Source organism: Apteryx rowi, unplaced genomic scaffold (assembly GCF_003343035.1).
Source record: "Apteryx rowi isolate R43461 unplaced genomic scaffold, aptRow1 scaffold_217, whole genome shotgun sequence".
Classification (NCBI taxonomy): Eukaryota; Metazoa; Chordata; class Aves; order Apterygiformes; family Apterygidae; genus Apteryx; species Apteryx rowi.
Window position 1 is genome coordinate 391294 of NW_020448497.1, and position 20588 is coordinate 411881.

General features: G+C 38.1%; 1 protein-coding gene across 1 annotated transcript in view; it reads left to right on the forward strand.

The window, feature by feature from the left end:
• Window positions 1–204: 204 nt before the first annotated feature.
• The window catches only part of UNC5D (unc-5 netrin receptor D), a 101317-nt gene continuing 80933 nt past the window's right edge, over window positions 205–20588 (forward strand). Inside the window, exons 1-5 of the mRNA XM_026064485.1 lie at window positions 205–305; window positions 4969–5007; window positions 7649–7881; window positions 15109–15252; window positions 20143–20246. Of these exons, the coding sequence (XP_025920270.1) occupies window positions 205–305; window positions 4969–5007; window positions 7649–7881; window positions 15109–15252; window positions 20143–20246 (621 nt within the window). The remainder of the gene's footprint in view (window positions 306–4968; window positions 5008–7648; window positions 7882–15108; window positions 15253–20142; window positions 20247–20588) is intronic.

The following is a 20588-nucleotide window of genomic DNA, read 5'->3' on the forward strand; positions in this document are numbered from 1 at the left end:
CACAAACAGTAATACTTATATTCTTAAAGCATACTGTCCCATCAGTTTTGTTGAGATGTGGACATCATAGTGTCTTTCTCAGTTGCATTCTGTGTGAGAAGAGATTTGGATGATTTTATTGCTGTTTGGTCAAAAATGAAAGCAAGTGTTGAAATGAAGGAGATCAGATCAGAATGTTTTAGGAAAATATTGCTCATCTGAATCATGGTTAAGGGTACTCGTGTGTGCTGCTTGTCAGTGAGGAGAATAGGTGGTTCGAGCAGACTCATTGATTTGCCTTTCAGTGGCCTAATAGTGCGCACACGGTGAGTTTTCGTGTTTTAGCCAAGGAGCAGTGAATTATTGAAGCAGACTCACTCAGTTGCTTACAATCATGGCAGGTCATTCTGTCATTCTCCAGACAGTTCCACTCACCTGCTTGTGAGCCTGTGGGTAGTCTTTTGGGTACACCAGGACTTTCTCTTACATGTCTGTTTTATCTCTGTTGAAGAAGCATTGAGCCCGTTAAAGCTTGGTGGACATAAAGTAGGTTATGTAGGAAAGGATTTTTAAAGTGGATAGAGAAACAGGCATTTAAAAATTTGTATGTTATACTTCACAGTTGYCTTGATTTTTAATCGTATTAAGACAGCTTGTTTCCGTGATTATATCCTAAATTTCACTCTCCTTTCATGCTAATAAGCTGGACACTATGTCATCCAAACTCTTCTRAATAACAAAGAATAGTGTATGCAACTAAGCATGGTTTTGCTAAGCACTAGAACTTAGTACCCCTCACATTTGGTTCCTAGTGTCATGACTTGCACTTAGTCGCACCATTCAGTTTCAGACTGACTACTTAGCCTTCTGTAACATGAAATTGATAATATTTACTACCCAGATTTGTTGTCAGACTTGCTTGATACATGCAAGACGCTTTAAAAGCGGTGATTAGAGAAACCATAGTGCATTTCAAAGCAAAGAAAAATGGGGGGGGGGGGAAAAAAAACTACAGGTGTATAGCTAATAGTTTCAAGTAGAAACATCCAGCCTAATATCTAATATCTGGTCCTATGCACATAGAAACAGAAACCAAATTTTTTAAAATTCAGATAAGAGGGATTATTTTACAGCTAAAGATTTTGAACACACTGCWTTTGTGTGATAATATTTTAGATTTATTTCCACAACTTATTGCACATTCATTTTTTGGAGTTTTCATTGCAGAAAATTGCCAGGAGGAATGGATTTTGTCTTCCTCAGCTGGCAGAACAATTTTCCACCTGTCACCCAAATATTTGATGAGAAGGATTATGGTACAGCTGCTGAAAGTTTATACTTTATGTCCATAGGAAGCAAGAGGGTCTGATGAAGCTAACATACTGATATCGAATGTTGGCTTGCTGAGATGCGTATGCTGCACTTGTGATTTTCAACATGTGCTGAAAATTTAGAAGACCCTGGCTGCAAAGGTGTGAAATATAGAAGTGATTGTGGTTGTGGAGGATTTTTTTAAGCAATCCTTGATTTCCCACCAGTGCTCCATTTTGTTCAAAGACCACCTGTCCTTTGTCAAGTGCCTGAATTAATTACTGAAGCTTCTGGGTTTTCACTTTCACAATCGGGGTTTCCAAACACTAGTTAGTCTCAGATGCTATTAGTGTAGCAGATTTTATCGGCACAGCCAGAGGAGTTGGAAGGTTTATTTCTACTTCCCCACGAGGTGGCATCCTATGAGATGTCAGTTTTAAGAGAGTATCTTAAAAACATAGATGGCAATTGCCTCAGATGTACAACTTAAAAGCAGGAGAAATATTCCCTCCTTGCAGGTTAGATGAAATACAGTAAAAAAAAATGTACTCTTTGGTTGCATAATCGAAGTCACTTAAACTACTCGTTTCTTTATAGAATGCTCTGAAACTGATAACATTGATGTTCTTAGACTTCCTTACTCCTGGGTATGCAAACATTGTTAACAAGAGAATTTTTCCTCACAAGCCTATTTGATAGGTACTTAACACTTAAGCCATGGGTTTTGCTATGAGGTTCAGTCCATTTTGAAAATTGAATAGCAATAATTTGAGTATAATATAATTTCACCAGCCTAGAATCTTCACTGTGATATTAGCCTTTTTTTTCCCCCGATAAAGCAAAGATGATCCCTGAAGATRATTCTGGGTTTGAAATTGTTTGATTTAGGGTATCTTATTTATGTTTCACAGCTTTGAAAACTACATTTAGAATACTCAAAAACAGAGAGAACCATTGCAAATATACATTTCTTTGATATTTGTTACTTCAAAAGGCATTTATTATTCAAAAGCAAGTTCATCTGTTTAACAGTTCTCAGGTTCTCTCTGCCCTGGAGTCACAGTAATTGATACAAACATAGTCCAAAATACTTTGTTAGTTCATGTGCATCTCAAGTACAGAATGACTGGCTTAATTATTTTTGTGTTTGGTTCATTAAGCGTTTTCTTTAGTGAAGCACATAAGGAATTTATGTATTCTGTAACATGAATTTTTTTGTCCTCTGACTTTCCTGTAAAAATGAATTTGCATGAAGAAGACAGTTGACATTATTTAGTTTTCAGCAAATAATGGACTGTAGGTGGTTCAAAGATCCACAGGAATTACTAGTATCAGATGTATGAAAAAGGCGGTAGGAAGTGGGCATACAGAAGTTCAACTCTGATCATCGCTCATTGTCTCTTTCAAACAGCGAATAGATGTGCCCAAAAGGAGCAGTGGGATGGTTTAATCAGGGAAAGGCAGATTTTTCTGAATTGCCTGCAGGGGTCTAAAACTTAGAGTGCAGAAGATTTCCAAGAGCCTAATAAAGAAATCAAGTGCTAATGCCAAGGTTTATAAATTCAGAGGACCTGGAAAAAGGAAACAAAAGGGAAGGAACTTTTGAGCAAGAGGAGGAATCTAAAGAGGGAATGTCTTTGTATCAGAGTGACTCATGTCTCCCTCTTGGCACAGGTGAGATAGGAAGGAACTAGTTTGAAGGAGATTCCCTGAATAAGAAAACAAAGAACACCCCCCCCCCCCCGAAGAGCAGGGTAGGGAAATTGGGGATCCTGAGAAGACTCGGATCTTAGGAAAACTTAATTATGAGTGGGAGGAAATTGAGGTAGGGAAATGATCATATTTGTTACTTTTTCTAGAACTTTGTTTTATACTATCAAAATTTAAAAACGACTGTGTTTACTCATGAAAAGTCTTTGTGTCTTTGCTTCCAGGTGTTAGGCATCTCTTTGTTTTGGTGCCTATTTAGACTGTGAAGTTATTAAGAGAGAGTCTTAGCCTTGGAAAGATGTCAAAGAGATAAAGAGAATAGAGAGTACTTCGACTCGTTCTGGAATAGAAAGCTTAATAGCACCTAGATCTGATGTATTTGCACTCAAATACAATAACATGAAAATATTCAGTTAGGAAAAGCAGAAAATGCTTGGTTTTATAACCTGAAAGTAACGGAGTCTTCTGTGGTAGGTAGCATCAGAGGATGTAGTTGTTTTATCGTGATTATTGTTACAAAATGAATATCCATATTTATCCCCAGCAAGTTATTTGGTTTGTTTGGGACACTTTTTTTTTTTAATCTAGAAAATAATATTACTTACTTCTTTAAAAATTACAATCTTTTCAAAAAAAAAAAATTTAGAACTCATTTTGCATTCTGTTTTAAAATCTCACTTTAAAGTTTTTCTAACATCTAAATTATATCTTATTCAGATTTGAAATATTGAAGGATTTATCTCTGGTGCTATCAAGATTTTAAAATGTGAGCTGACCACTAGCAGCAGTATATTTATTCCATAGAAGAATTTAGTGTTTGCTCCTAACTCTTTTTTCCCCTTTCTTTTTTGTTTCTATTATTGTCATAAAAAGATTTAAAATCCCTATTGTACTAGCGTGCAGAACATAAAACACAAAGCACTTCCTGAAAGGTAATTTTCCAGAAATGAAAAATACAAGAATTGTGTTTGATTGTTCGATCTTCTGTCATTCACTGTTGCATTAAAACAACCATTTTTCTGTAACTATGAATGGCCTGAATCTTGAAAACTGACAGTTATAAATGAAAAGCCATAATAATTTGAAATCAAAACCCTTCCAAAATTCCAGTAGGCTTCAGATGATTTGAAAACAAGTTAAGGCTTGAAAAAGATGGTGCACAACAGAAAGATACATTAAATCAAAAAATATATGTACTAAGTACCCTTTAGAAGAGGTTTTGCTTTGGTCAGCAGCTATTCTAGTAATCTCAGCTACAGTAGTGTTTATCTTGAAATGGATGTATATTTATATAACATTGGTAATGGCCTTCTAAATATGATTTCTTAGGGCTTGACCCTGGAAGTTGTTCTGCCTGGTTAAGAGTGGGCAGCATCTGGTTCTTAGAATGCCCGAACTTCAGTGTAGGCATTATCTTCCTGTAAGATAATCACTTTAGTACTAATTAGAAAAAGGTCTGTGACAGCTACTGCTAGTTGAATATTTAATACTGCTTGTGAGTGTATATATATGTATATGTATATATCTTGTCTCATAGAGACATAAATATTGTGTCATCATTTTAAATTCTGAAATGCTGGGGTTCTGCAGTATACCTCCAAGAAGCCCGCTTCTGAAACAGTGAATTGCATTAGTTCAGGTGATCAGTATGGGAGGTGAGTTGTGCGATATAGATTTGGCTGGTAAAATACAACTTCCTATTTCAGCTAAGTACTTCTAAATTGTTTTAAAAGGGGGTTGAAATGTCTCATAATAGTCTGTCTAATCTTGCTTTGCTATTGATTGCAGTAGCCAAACTGTTTAGGACTTCAACATGAAGTAAAAATTTGGGCCAAATATTCCTTTCTKTAGTCTTTTTGTTCCAAAATTTTTACCCTCTCCTGAAGCTTGTATAAGTCTCTTCCGTGATCTCTGATTTACATAGCATCAAGGTGAGAACTCAGCTAGGCAATATAGTTTGAAATGAAGAGGTTGCTTGTTGCTGTTTTTACTCATCTGTTTGTGGGAGATCTTTTAGTGTGTGTGGCAGGAAATGTCATTTTAATTGGGGTTAGAGTGAGACACTGATATGCAGAAGGACATTTATTTTAATGTATCTGAAATACTGCTGTTTGATTCTTCTGTTTAAGTATGATAAAGGGACCAGTAAAGAAAGTCTTGTGTATCATAAATCACACTAAATATTTAAGATGCAAAAACTCTAGTTACTGCAACACATTAAATGGGTGTGATTGCAGTCCCTGTCTAATTAGGTAGCCATATGGAGAAAAGTAACATCTCCATTAAAAAAAAGCAAGGAATGCAAATCCATAGTGAATTTTCTCAGACTGTGTAACCTCAGAGGCACAGAACTGCCTTGCAGCCTAACCTCACACGGTGTAGGATGATGAGTTGCCTTGCTTACCTCTGCTAGGAATTGTGTGGACTTCTACTCAGTGACGTAAGTTAAGTTCTTGCCAGATGCCAGTTTCATCTGAATTGTAACAGGTGGTACAACAACGAATTCAAGCAATTCTAGTAGTACATCTTGCCAAAGTATAATATCTATCTATGAGTCAGCTGGGGTAGGATATAGAGAATCATTGCTCTTTTGGTGTACTGTGATCTTTGTTTCAAACTGATTTTAAGGGCACTTAACATTGTGCCAGTTAYGTTTAAGTGAAAAGATGCACCTTGACTTATCTCTTTATGTTAAATGTTTTATTTAGGGATGAGCCACTTCTACAACTCAAGGTCACTCTGCTGGTGATAGCATAAAATATTTTGTACTTCACTCAGTTTATCTGTTGGTGAGGTGAGCTGGACAGGAGCTGGATAGGAGTCCCGCAAGAAGTGTAGAATTTGTTGCTTTTAGGTGCTCATTGGTAACATGTTAACGAGGATCTGAAGCCACAGCATGGCCTGATCCCATGTGCAAGGAGAATTATTCTCTTAAATTCAGTGGGGCCAGGATTTCGTCCTTTGTGTCAGGCCCTAAATAGCAAATTTAGTGGAATAACAATGGGAGATTCGAAGTTCTCTGGCTGAATGCTCCTTATTGAACTGTCCACTGTTCTTCCTCCATACAAGGGTGTTGCTGCCTCGTGAGGCATTCAAAGCATTGATTTCTGTGCATCTCCAAATTCTTATAATGCCATTTTTTGTTATTTCCTATAAAGCTTTGGTTTAATAAAGCCTGCAGGGGACACAGTGTTACTAAAGATTGACAAGATGGAAATTGGCATAAACGACTAGCAGTAAAAAACTAAGAATTATGATAATATTTTATGAAGTATGTTGTGAATGTCATTTAAAATATTGTGGCCATATGCAAAATAGGCCCCTTTTGAGCTCATTTGAAAATCATAATAATCTCACAGCACATATACAATATATATGTTCATGCACAGATAAACAGAGTTCTAAGTGAGAGATATGTATTATTAACAGAGATGATGACAAAATATATTCTCTTTTTCCATAATCTGCTAGATCTGTGGATTTTTTTAGACTTATTTTATTTCATCATAACTTACCTTTCATCTAACTTCATCTCGTTATTTTCGGTGAAATCACATATATATTGCCCTCAGCTATTCCTCTGTTATAGTGTATTTCCTTCATCTGCATAGAGACTGCGATCTCCTCTCTTATAATTTGGCTACACTGTATGTGTTCAGTCCTTTTAAATCTTCCTTCATAATTTGATCCTTCCTGGCTTATTTTTGTTGTTGCTCTCCAAATTTTCTCACAAAACTGACCATATAGTGAAATAAATGTACTGGGACCAAACCCATTCTTGCTAAAAATCAATGGGAATTTTCTGAGTTTAACTGCAGGGACTAGGATTTGACTCAATAAAAAGAGTTGCAGTAAATGAGAAGCTTGTATTTCAGTGCTTCTATATTCATGTTTGAGTATAGGAATTCAGAAAATAAGACACCTAGGCTTATATGGTGCTGAATGAATGCCCATGGAACCTACTGTCTGCGATGTAAGCTGAGAAAACTCACTGTCTTGCAGGCTCTAGCCCTACAGAAACCATTTTTCCACCTTTATATCACCTTAAAGGGGCTGAAGTAAATGGAATCAGCGTAAAAGCATATTGAAAATTTCCTGTAAGTGGGTATGAAATCGCAGTTTGCTTATTCCACTGCTGGAGTGCTACAGTAATGCTGTTCGTACCAATGTATTTCTCTGTGGTTAACGCTCTGATCCCTGTTAAATCTACAGCAACTGTCTAAAGGAAATTAAATTCAGTGTTTGAGAGAAAGGCAGGTCTGGTAGTTAAGGCACTGGACTGTCACTCAAGAGAATAAGGTTTAATTTCTGCTGCTTCCACAGACTTTCTGTCTGACCTTATGTGACCCATTTAATCTCTCTGTGCCTCAGTTCCCATCTATAAAATTGGGTATAGTGATGATGCATTTTTCTGATGCTTCAATTTTCTTGGTAGCTCTTACATTTAAATTATTGTGATTGTGTGTGTATATGTCTCTGTCTCTCTCTTTCTCTCTCTCTCTCTGTTTAATGTCATGTAAAACAAATTCGTGACAACTGTTGCTTTCTTCAGGTGTTATTAGCTTATAATAAAATCCCAAATGGCATTTAGTCAAATAAATGAGATGATACATAGGGTGGAATAACATGAAAAATGTATATTTTCCTTTCCTTCCCTTTCAGGAAATGATAACAGTGAAGCCCTTCCAGAGTCTATCCCGTCTGCTCCTGGAACACTGCCTCATTTTATGGAGGAACCAGACGATGCCTACATTATAAAAAGCAACCCCATCGTCTTACGTTGCAAAGCTATGCCAGCTATGCAGATTTTCTTCAAGTGTAATGGTGAATGGGTCCATCAAAACGAGCATGTGTCTGAGGAAAGCATGGATGAGACTACAGGTAGGGCTGATGTATCCTTTTGAAGATATATTTGAATGCAGTGTCTATCAGCAGTATATAAAACAGAACAAGGAAGAGGAGAGCACATTCAGAGATAAACGAACAGGAAAACTGTGGATGTGACTTAGTTGGACTTAGTGGAGGAGTGGGAGCCAGCTCTAATTCCTAAGTCATATGGTGATGTCAGCTCTGCCCAGAGCACAGCAAATAAGCCTTGCTAGGAGGGCAGGGTGTATCAGCCTAAGCTTGTTGCTGCAGTGCTGCAACAACATGTTTTAGTTGGCCTGATGGGCGGGTAAAGCCAGCTCACGTCAGCTTGTGATGTACCATATGGACACAGCTGTACAGAGTTGGGAGATGCTGTTTTCCAAAATGCAAAAGGGGAAAGCAGAGGTTTGGAGGAAGTAAGAAAAGGGCAGCGCTGAAAGGCAAAGAAGGCAAATACGCATCCTGGCAGAAAAGGCATAGTACAAATGGGGAGGGAAGAGTGGGAAGAAAAATGAACCTAGATGCAGGAGGCAATATGCAGAGAGGGTAACAAACTGCATATGCACCACCAACTTTTCAGAGTGGAGATTTGAGGCCTGATTCAACATTAACCAAAGACGGTGAGCTCTCTGAAAAAAATATATAGTTTTGGGGGCAACAGTAGTTTTGCATATTTTGATTGCATAATATGTGGTGGGAACTACAAAGATGGAAAACCTATGCTTTTATGAAACTCCTCAGCCAGGACAAAGCTTGAAAAGCRATGGCGGTTTTGCTATGCTGCATGACTTGAAATTCCCCTTCACCCCAGCAGTGATAGGTATTAGATAGGTAGTGAAGCTAAATGGGAGAAATCCATTGTGTAAAAGTGCATATCTAAAAGGAGAGAATGAGAAGAGAGAAAGCTGAAAAATGATCAACAGATTCTATTGTGCTCCCAGCACACCCTATATCCTTTCTCATTTAGAAGCATCTTGATAAGTATTGCAAACCAATTTAATGCTGTGCCGTCTTGTAATTTCACAATTTTGTTTTGTTATTGCTTTGTTCCTCCTTTTAAATTCAAAGATTGCTAGGCAACTCCATGTCTTGGAAATAGCGGTGTAGGCATAACATCCTCTCTATCATTACAAGAAATTCCTTTTTAGGGGAAAAATGCCATTTAAAAAGAAGTTACATTTCCTAAAGTGGCAGTGGTATTTGGCATTCTTTTGTAAGTGACACATTCTGAAGAAATTTCATACTAAAGGCTTTTTGTAAATGCTAATCTGGATGAATTTTAATTTTTACTGTTACCTTTTTGAAAAGAATTTAATAAGCATAACCTTTACTTCCAAAGGCATTGCTGAATCAATATATAAGAAATGTCGTCCCTAAATGTTTTTCTTCCATATGGTTAATGAAAATCTGTCTTGTGAACACTGCAATTACATTTTCTAAGGCTTGGATTAATAGCAGAATAAAGAAAGATAAAGCAACATTAGACTTTTTTAGTAGCACCAGTAACATTGAGGCTTGAGACATAGAGGGACACACATAGAAAACGGGGTATGGAATGTAAAGGTTGCAGATTTGATTTTAGCCCATGGTCAGAGATAGTCCTAAAAGTATTGTTCCCTGAAAATAAGTGTGGTCCAGACCACTTAGTGTGTCCTGAAAACTACTGTAATGGTCCTGAGAACATAAGAGTGCAAGTAAAGTCCATATGCAATAAAATGTTGAAGGACACGCATGGACATATTCTCTCTCATGATTTATCCATAAATTATTTTGGAACTCCTCCCCAGCCTTCTGTGGACAGCAGACTATTGTTTTTTGTTTTTGTTTTTTTTAATGTGCATAATGACAATGTCCTAATTTTTTGGAGCCAAATCTGGAGCATAAACATGTCTTACCAAGCATACACAGTATTCTGGATACTGTGTAGCCTCCATCTGTGAAAAACTGCATTAGATTTTATGCCAGGAATAGTGCCCCTGGTTCAAGAGTGTGATAATCGTGCATTAATTGAAAGGGAGTCACACTAAATGAGAACGGGTCTGTCCTTTTCCACGCTTCCACTATTTGTTAAGAAATGAAAATTCTGAGAGAATATACAGATGAGTGGTTAAAAATAACAACAAAGCTCCAAAACAAGAGAAAATTTAAGGCTCAATGCAAAAAATGTATCTTAGCATCTCTACAAATTTTTTCCAGCAAGCTCTTAGCCAGGTGTATGCCAGAAGTATTTGGCAGTGGTACATGAAGGCACAGTGTCGCTGGTGGATTTTACCTACAGCTCAGTATTGTGCACCTATAAAAGGACAGGAAGGACAGCTGTTAGTAKGCAATGGGTATATTTTGTCATTGTGCTGAATATGAAATGCCATTTTACAAGATTTTGTTTTTATAGAACAGAAATAGTCTTAGAGTAAGATAGGAGTCAATATATTAATTTGAAGAGCAGGAGCAGCATGAGAGGAAGGATGGCTTTGCAGTTAAATACTGATGCTGGCTGCCTGAGGATGTACCATAGGTCCTGGTGGGCTCGCAGAGGTTGAGCTGACGCCTTTGCTCTTGTGGCTTTGGGGCTTTCTGTGCAGAAAGTCAGTGCAGGCAAGCCAGCACAYGCTGCAGCTAGCGCGGATACAGGTTCCCACCTCTGTGCTGCTGCAGTCAACTGGTCTGTTAGTGACCGTATCATTTCATGTTGTCCCGCCTTAGTTTCTGAGCTGCAGAAGGGAGATAATAATCTGTAGTCTGCCTTTTCTGTTTATGCCCTAAACGTGACGGGACAGGAACTTTTCTGTATGCACTCTGCCTCATAAAGTGAGAGCCTCAGCTACTGGATGCTACTGTGGTAAAAATAAAATAGTTATGGTCTGACTCATTTCCTTCTGCTTTATTTTTCTTGCCTGAACATTGCAGCCTGCACCTCAGAATTAGTTTTAAAATATTTCAACTTTTGCTTTTCCCACAGGATCAGACCTGCTAAGAGTAACTAGAATTTTCTTGTCTGATAAATAAAAGGATTACAGCAATAACTGCTGTCAGCATTTTTCTCATTTAAACAAATAAAGCTGACAAATGCTGAAGTTCTGTGCAGCTCTGTTATGTTTAGTACATAGAAAGCAATTATTCATCTGCTGCCAGCATTAGTCTATCTGCAACTAAACCATCCAACAGTGCAGAAAGCTTATTAGCATATCAGTACCATAGTCATAATTTTATGTTCTGTAAGGCTGTACTGTATAACAAAAGATGATGGTTATAATTTGCACAATAATTTAAAGGGTTGGACTTGCAGTGCTTATTAGAGTTACACAAGTTACAGGTACAGTGTTGCTCTTGTTCATGACATGTCTGTTTTTATTTGCATGGATTTTTTGTTCTGTGTCATTTTTACGAATAATTTTTCTGGCATTTCTTGAGATGCAGAGGGTAAGTGAATATATCTGTTTGGTGAACTATAGYGATGATAAACAGAGGACATATACCTCTGTCCCCGATAGTTTTGCTCTGTGTAGTTGCTTCTAAAAGAAATGAAAATAGATGTACTTTTTGTGTACAGAGCATAACTTTCCCCAGTGACTAGACACACTCCAGAGGTCCATTCCAACCTCAACAATTCTGTGTTTTTGTTATTTTAGATGCATCTATTTGGTGTATTGACAAATTGGGAGACCTTTAAAAGGACCTGAATCCCTGCCCCTCTCATTCTCAAAGTGCTGAACCTCCCAGCCTCTGAAAACCATGCACTTTTTGGTTGCCTGATTCAAGACACATGAAATGCTAGTTGATTCAGAAAATACAGGCTGCTATATTTTAATTAAATAATGTATCAATGAAAGGTAGAGCTAGACTGGAGATTTTCTACCTTAACAAACATGGAGCTGTAGATGTCTGTATTCAGAATGATGACTGCTCGGAATTTGACGTAAATAATGTGTGTAGGAATGATTCCTGCTCCTCTTGTATGTGTGACAACTTTTTTGCTTGGTATCAGTAAAGGTGCTGTTGTTACTAGCATGGACGCACCAGGAAGGTTTGCTGAGCCACACACCTAGTTTGGTAAGGGAATGATCCACTATATTATGCATTTCTTAAAAATGGAGAGAGTTCAGAACACAGTGTGTCATAGCCAGCTAGGTGGATGCTAGCACTTCCAGCAATGCTGTGGTTACTGGCTGATGACAGGGAGTATTCTCTTCCCCAGGAAGTTGCCACTTAGTGGTCATGGTGGGACTAAGCTGATCTTGGGATGGGAGAATAGCTAGAGATACTCAGGTGCAGCCAAAATGGCCAAGTAAACTTTTGACCTTTGCAACTGTTCAGACAGCAGCACCTTTACAGCAATGTACAGAGCAGCATTGTGTTTGCAGACAGCATAGATGTAAGGGCTGGTATGATGCATATGGTTGCACAGAAGTGCCTGTCAACTAACTGAATGCTGGATGAGTGGTTCCGCRCTGCAGGCAGGCCCGCTTCTAAGAAATTGTCAGTATTTGTCAAGTACTTTTTTGGGTCCTTGTCCAAGAAGGCGTTAACTAGATGAGTTGCAGCCTTGTTGGACAYAGCTGTAAATTAGCTCTGTAGTTTTGATGTTCTGTAGCTTTGGTTGAGATCATTCAAGGACCTCATACAGCTAGCTTTGCCATAGGCACAGCATCAGGAAAGTGTATGTTTCTCAATGTCATAATACATCATGATGAGATGCTTAAACTTTACCCGGGTAAGACCTGCTGTGTCAAGGCACCAGGACTCAGATGTACTCTAATGGAACTTACTGTAGGTGCCCTTATCTTTAGTCTATAACGATCACTGCACAAAGTGGTTGTATGACTGAGAATTCAAGGATTCACCTCTGTCAGAGCAGCTTGGGTGTTTAAATTGAGATGGTGCATTTTCATCATCCAATTTACAGTCAGTGTGTCACTGAGGAGAGGAGTTTCTGACGGAACTGCTGAGTTCCATGCGCTCTATTTAGTTCATAATGGCTTGTTTTCACTGTGGCAGAAAATAAAGGGATTTTTCATAAACAGTTTTGTTGAGAAATACATCGACATATTTAAAACACAAAACAACACATAGAAACAACCAGGAAATCTGTTTATTACAGAATGAATAAATATTTGAGTGACTGAAATGATTATTGAGACAACTTGGGTAGCTTTCACAGGTTTGGCCATATCTTCAGGTATCATTGTGAAATGTGACAAGCCAAACAGTAAATGAAAAGAAATAAAAATGCCCTTTGCGTACTGCTGGAAAAGTAGCACAAATTTTGTGTTGCTTTATAGTACTTAAGGCTCATCTGACCTTCCCCACCCCTCCTCAGTCAGCATCTCCAGTGGGCCTTATCTCTTCTGTTTACTGAAGGAACAGGTTGAATTCCTAGTGCCTTTCAGAAGTGAAATACTGAGCTGTTAATGATGCCTGAGATTAAGTGAAAGCCAATTTATGGAGTTCAGGTTTAGAAATTTCTTGCTGCTTTATAAACTTCACAGGCATGGAATATTTTCAGATTGAGTTTTCTTTCATTTCCAGTGAAGGGGAAATAAGTATCTTGGGATTGCACAGGAGAGAAGGAAGAAAGTGGTAGGCATGAATGTTTTCCATTTTCAAATTAATGTTTTTATGACTATCTCTTTCAAATGATTCCTAATGCCTTTTAACCCAGATTGGATTATATTTTTTTCTCCTCAAGATTGTCATACAAAGGTAGTTGCAGATATGGCCAGCATCCCAAACATATAAAATTAGGAGTCAAGCTTAAAAGGCTTAGGTACCTTATGCCAGTAATTCACAAAAAGAAGYTGACATATATTTTTCACTAATGCTGGGAGAAGCCTGATGAATTAGCAAAGTCTCAGACGTGACGACTCTCCTCTCAATCAAGGCTAGCCAGGAGTAAAGATGGGAAAAGCCCTGTGCATTTCCTTAGACTGCTCTCATTTACATAACTTCCTGGGCACAGGTGAAATTTAGCAGTATCACCCTTCTGCCTAAAGTGTTGTCTTGTATTTGTCTTCAAGCTTTGTCTGAACCAAACRCTTCTTTTGTGAATTATTGGCATAAAGTATCTAATTGTCTAGCTGCCTAAACTGGAGAATTTCTTTGTCCATAAAAACCTAGAGCCAATACTAGATAGACTTTTCATCTGGGGAAAGAATGTTGGTCATGGATTGTTCTTCCTGCAATGCAAGCACATAGAAAATCTTTATGGACCATAAAATTATCAATGCTATTTACTTCTCCATTAGCATACTCTAAAAGGTGAGCTCCAGGTCCATTTGGAATGGGTTAGAATTACTGCCGTGAGATAGGGGCTTTCCAGAGGAATGGTTCTAGCTCTGAGGAGCTAAGGGCAGACACGTGGGCATAGATGTAGGGGAAGACATGCGTTTGTTTTTAGAAACAACAAGCAAATTTACGGTAGACAACCAACAACATTGCACTGCAGATGAATTTAATGAGGTTATACTTTGGGAAAGAAACCGTATAAAATAAGTAAGGTGTCTCTGCGATGTTTTTAACTTTTCCATTTGTGACAGCTGCAAAGAAAGGCAAGACTTCAGTTTTGCAGTTGATTCACTTTTTTCCTAGAAGGATAGAGTGGCAAAAATGACCATCTCCATTGGTGGACTTTGAAATTTATTCCTCCTCTTTATTTCCTCCTCCTTCCAAACTGTAATGGATTGAGTTTAGCTTTCTCCATACTGTGATACAGAGGCGTAGCATTTGTCTCCTATGTGAGGAAATGGCTTTTGGGTAGAACTGCATCAGTGATGGCTGGAACTGAGGCTGGAATTCACTGGGTCATTTGATTAGTTCCTGTCATACTTGTATAGTTCTGGCTGTTTTGATTTGATTGGGGGTAATTGACAGGCCTATCAGGGTACTTCAAATAGGTTTTCAAGGGCACTGAGAGCATTTGCTGGGAATACAGTTTTATTGTATATTATAAAACTCCAGATAAACATTCTGGGAGAAAAAGGCACAAAAGAAAAGGTTTCTGAAGGAGGTGTTATATTCTTCCAAAGACCACAGTGGGTGGATAATTCATTTAACTCAATGCATTATGACCTAGTCGGCTTTTAGAATTTAATTAGTGATAATATAGTATTGTCAAAGTAATTAAAGCTTTTCCTTGATTAAAAATGGAATTGTTTAATTAAAAGAAAAGATTTGGCTAACCTTAGCTCTATGCCCAAAGAAAACATCCTATATCAGCTAATTTTATGTATCTTTCCACTTCAGGCTTAAAAGTTCGAGAGGTGTTCATCAACGTGACAAGACAGCAGGTGGAAGATTTTCATGGGCCAGAAGATTACTGGTGTCAGTGTGTTGCATGGAGCCATCTAGGGACCTCAAAGAGTAGGAAGGCATCTGTCCGTATAGCTTGTGAGTAAAGCAAATGTTCTGCTGTTCTAGGTTTTGTAAGGTATGGAAAATATTGTTCTTTAGAGTTTTATTTAATTTATATATATAAAAAATGGATAGAGCTGAGGCACTGCTGTCATTGCGAGTTCTCACTATGAGATACTGTAGGAACGTCACAGAAAGCATACCATATTTTTTTTCAGAGCTCCCTTTTATTTTAATGTGGATTGATTGATTTGCATTTACACTCAGCAAGTCTGTTTTTCTCAGAGATTCTGYCTGGGATGCATATGCACAATGTGCAACAATGCAATGTATTAATAAAGGTTAACGCAAATTGAAAATCCCCTGGAAAGTGCCCTTTTGCTCCATGTTGATGACAGGGGTCTAAAAACATCTGGAAAATCATTTAACATTGTCTGTCTTGTACACTTCACAGAAAAACTGCAAGAATACTGTAGAAGCTTTTGTATTATGGCATTTTAAATCTGATTTTGAATATTGAAGCATATCATTGTTTTTCAGGGGTCATAAGGTAAGTGGAAAATGAAATGAAAATAAGAAAAATAGGATAATTCCAATCAACAGAGGAAAAAATATCTTCCCTCCACTCTTTGAAAAAATGAAATACGAGCACCCTTAGTGGAACACAGACGTATCTGGAAGTTCTGTCTTTTCTTTATGGGACTAAGCATACATGGTTTAGAAAAAAAAGAAGTTCAAATGCTGTTCATAAAGACATTTATAAGAGCCATTACTGAAAGGTCAGGTCAATCTCATAAAATTATTCATAAGCTAGGTGGGTGGTCTCACACTTTTTTACTGTACAGTTGCTGTGAAACATAGATCAGGTGGTTGAATCTGTCATCCAAACAAGTTATAAAGAGGATTAGAAATAATTTATTTTATGTAACAAGGGGAAACTATTGTTCCTGCATTTCATCGATGGACTGGAAGTTCGGACAAAAGCTTCTCAAAGTCAGGCCATGTACTGCATGTGTTTTAATGAAGAAGTTACAAGTGCAGCACATGCTTCCCATTTACATCAGAGGATCGGCTCTCCTTGTGGGGAAAGCAAGCTAATAAAAATCCTCTTTGTCAGACTTCTGGCTATTAGGATAATTCTGTCTCACTGCCATCCTGGCTGTGACCTAATGTCACTAGAGGCAGATGGGAATGGATGTGAGGCTTGTGTGCTACACAGATGCTAACAACTGCTTTTTCTCATTCCTTCTGCAAGGCCTTATGCTTTGTCCTTGGAGCCTGTGACATGGCCTATGGAGTTGTGTCAAACACCTGGTGTGATACCCGGTATTTAAAAGTTGGATCTACATAGTTGTGCTGAGCTTTTAAACTACTTACAAACCATGCTATATCTCTGCTGCTTGTCCTAATGGGATTAGAAAGGAATCCCACTACGCAGAGTAGTGAATTACTTGGTTAAAATGTCTCTCTTTCCAAGTCATACCAGACAGGGACAGATTCATTATCAATGGTAATTTTGATGAAGGCCATGTGGTTATGGTAGTTGCCATCACTGTTTGACTAGGGAGCATCATTGCTTTGTATTTTAAACAGAAGGAGTAGCTATGGTATTGCAGGCTCTCGTAGGGTGACAAATGTTAAATAATAAATAACACTATAGATTACTTGAGGATTGCGTTTGTGTGTGGTTGTGGGTTTTGGTTTTTGTTGTTGTTGTTGTTTTTTAAGATCATCTCTTTTAGCACAGAAGAATCATTCCAGAATTTTTAATATAGTGGGGAGCAGAGGACATTTGTCCCCAGATAAAAAGTGTTCAGACTCGGTCCATCTCTGGTCTTCATATCTGAAATAGGATGCTGTAGTGTTATCACTCACAATCAACAGATCATTGTTTGAAAGAAGAAAAAATGGAAAATGCAAGAATGCCATCTTAGCAAGAGGGACATCAAAAGGACAGAACCCAAATAGAATTGTTATAATACAGTTTTGTGAGACTGTGGAGATACTCAAAGCCTCATCCAGTTTTTATCTTGCAATTAGATCTGCCACATTGTTCTAACAGAATCAGAGCCTGAACCATCTTTTTGCAGCAGTGCTGCTAGCCATGAATTCAGGAAATTACTTTCCCCCAAACTCTCATGAACCCTTTTCCTTGAAATCACAGTTCGGGTCTTTAAAGGCCTAGTCCCAGGAAGTGATGGGAACAAACTGTAAAGAGATGGGAGAGGAACTTTTTGGGGGTGGAGTGGGGGTGATCAAGCAAGGAACTCTGAATGGCAATCTGGATACCGTTCGAGCAATTATTGATAGATCTTTTTTCTACAATTATGCTCTTTTAACAGGATAACTGAAAATAAAACACTTGGGTTAAGTAATAGGACCATGTAACAACCCCTTGATTTTATAAATGACGGATTTTTTGTTGGCTGATTTAATTTGAATGTGTAAATATGTATAAATTCAAGTTTTTATTTCACTGCATTAACTGTCATAACATTGAATGAGCTGATAATTCCCCATATTGCTGAGCTGCAAAGGACTATTATTCTGAATTGAATTTTTATTGACTTTTCTCTGCACTGTGATTTCCCAACCCCATAACATGGCAATATGAGTAAGAAACAGAATGAGCAGAAACAGGTGGAGCTGTGTGTTGGGACTTTTAAACCCATCACTGTGGTACCAGATCTTTTGCAACCACATCCCCAGCTGCCAACCATAACTGCAGATAGCTTATTAACCTAGCAGGCACTCCAGAGAATGCTTTTCGTTTTTTACTTTATGTAATGTACTGRCTGTGGCTGAATGTTGCACCCGAGAATGTAGTTCCTGTACTGGCCATTTGCTATGCTACTTTTACTTAAAGCTGTGGTTTTTATGAAAAGAGAACAGCACTTCTTGAGTGCAGAGATGATGGGATTTGTTGGTAGTCCAGATAGAAAGAAATAAATAGCTGCCAATGGATGTCTGTAAATCCCCCACCATGAATTTTCCAGGCTCACCCTCTAATGGACCCGTGTCATCCTGTCTCTGGTGAACAACCTAGCTACTTAATTTGGGGAATGGATTTCTGACTTAGGGAATACCCCACAGAGGCCTAGAGAGGAGAGGAGAATGTGCAGATCTAACTTGTGATAGCATACAGAACCCTTAACTATTTCATTTCAGAGCTTTTTTGTAGCACCTGTTACCATGTTGCATAGTATGGCTTTATTTATCTATTTATTTATTTATTTATTGCACTTAGAGCCTAGAGATTCTGAATTGTGAGTCTACACTTTATATCTCTCTGAAAAAAGAAGTAACTTTCTTTAGGGGAGTGTAGAATGCAGAGAAAAGGAGAAGATGGAGCTTACTCAATTTTTCGTCCTAATAAAGACATTTCTAGGCACAAYTGTACCCTAAGTTTTAATGAATGATTTTTAAATAGAGTACTGAAAAACGGATTGGTTATCTACATGAAAAAATCAACAAAGAATCATAAAAAGGAAAATATATGCACTGTTTGCATATTTCTCTAGTGCCTAGCTATGATGGAGCCACAGGGCTGCTTGTTCTAATCTAAATATGTAGTTTCTGCTGTGCTAGTGTTTTTCCTTAATAGGAAAAAAGAAAATGAGGATCTGGGTCTTTTAGGCACCACCTCATGTGCTGCATGGGGAGACAGTTTGGAAAAAATGTTTTTTCAAGACTATTTTAAAGTGTTGAAGGTAATAGCTCACCTCACTGGCTTTCTCTCTTGTGTCCCAACCACCTGTAAAGCAAAACCCTGTGATCTTGCTCTTATGCCTGGATTTTAGGCCAGAGATGGGAGTCCTTTAGGCACGTAAACTTCCACTTTGCTCAGTAGGTCCTCATCTCTGCAGTCCCTGCTCTGCTCACGGAGGTAAGATCAGGAGTTGTTCACATGCAATTTGGTCTAAGGTCAGTACCTACTGAAATATCTAATTCTGTATCCCCAACATGGGATAGAAAAATTGAGTGAAATCGAGATGTGGGCAGGGGTCCAGCATCATGTCATCATCAAAATGGCAGGTAAATGGATATTTATGGATAACTCCATGGTAGAATACCGCTTATGGTAGGTGTCCTAATTTGCACATCTATTGGAATCCTTCTAGGCAAACCTTAAACTGATTTTCTCTCTCTTTCGTTCATGCTAGATTGCATAGCCTCCTTCCAGCAATCAGATTTTTTCTTTTGATATTTGGAAGTGGATAGATTGTTTTCAATCCTTTACTGTCATTCTCTACTGCTTGCAGTATGTAGACGATCTAAACAGAACATGCAACATAGAACATTGTATAAAATACCCTGCTGCTCCCCTAAAGTAGCATGCCACTCGCCTGAAGTAGCTTGCACTCTGAAAATTATTCACCCAGTCTTGGATTCGTTCTGCTAGAGTTTATTTAACTTTGCCAGCCTACAAGAGCCTCCAATACCATAGCTACTCCCTCTGTTTAAAGTACAAAGCAACGATGCTCCCTAGTCAAACAGCACAACCGTAACACCACCGTGTGATTTTTCTAGCATTTAATTCTCTCATTTTGGAAAGCAGTGGCTTGAGAGATTACATGTAGGACTGAAAACATGGGGTTAGTAGGTTGTAATATTGATTGTCTGTGGAGCCACAAACAGATGATTTCTTAAAGGTTGAGATATAGAAACAAAGCCAAAGATGATAGGATCTCCCCTGCTTTCTTCCTCTGTGGAAGATGAAGTAACTTTCAGTTGTCCAGTGCTTTACATACATTCTTAAGAGAAAAATGTGACAGAACCATATTGTTGCTGACTTCTATGGTCTGCCTAGTATTGTGTAAGGAGGAATGGCTTTTAGAATACCTATATCCCAGCATTTGAACTCTATATTTATCCAGATAAGCTGCGCTGGAGATATAATGAATGATTGCATTAAACTCTCCACAGATTTACGGAAAAACTTTGAGCAAGACCCACAAGGGAAGGAGGTTCCTATCGAAGGGATGATTGTTCTCCACTGTCGGCCACCTGAGGGAGTTCCTGCAGCTGAGGTGAGGTTTTGTACTGTGTCACTGCTGCTCACCGATAACCTCCTGGGCTATTTAGAAATGGAAAGAGAACCAAAGATGGTGTAGGTAGCATGTGGTTTTCAAGGTCAAGTGCTGGTTACACTGTTCTTCTTTCCTGGGCTGCTTAAATATGTATTTTTGATTGAATACGTTTAACAAAAATATGGGTTTTTATCAGAAGTCATGAATGTTTGCTGAAGAACTCCTATTTTTRATACAGGTTTTCAAGTGTTATGCTTAAAAAAATGACAACAGGTTGTTAGTTTTATCTTGTCATAAGTGACTTTTTTCATTGAAAAATAAAACAAAATTAAAAAGTTCTGA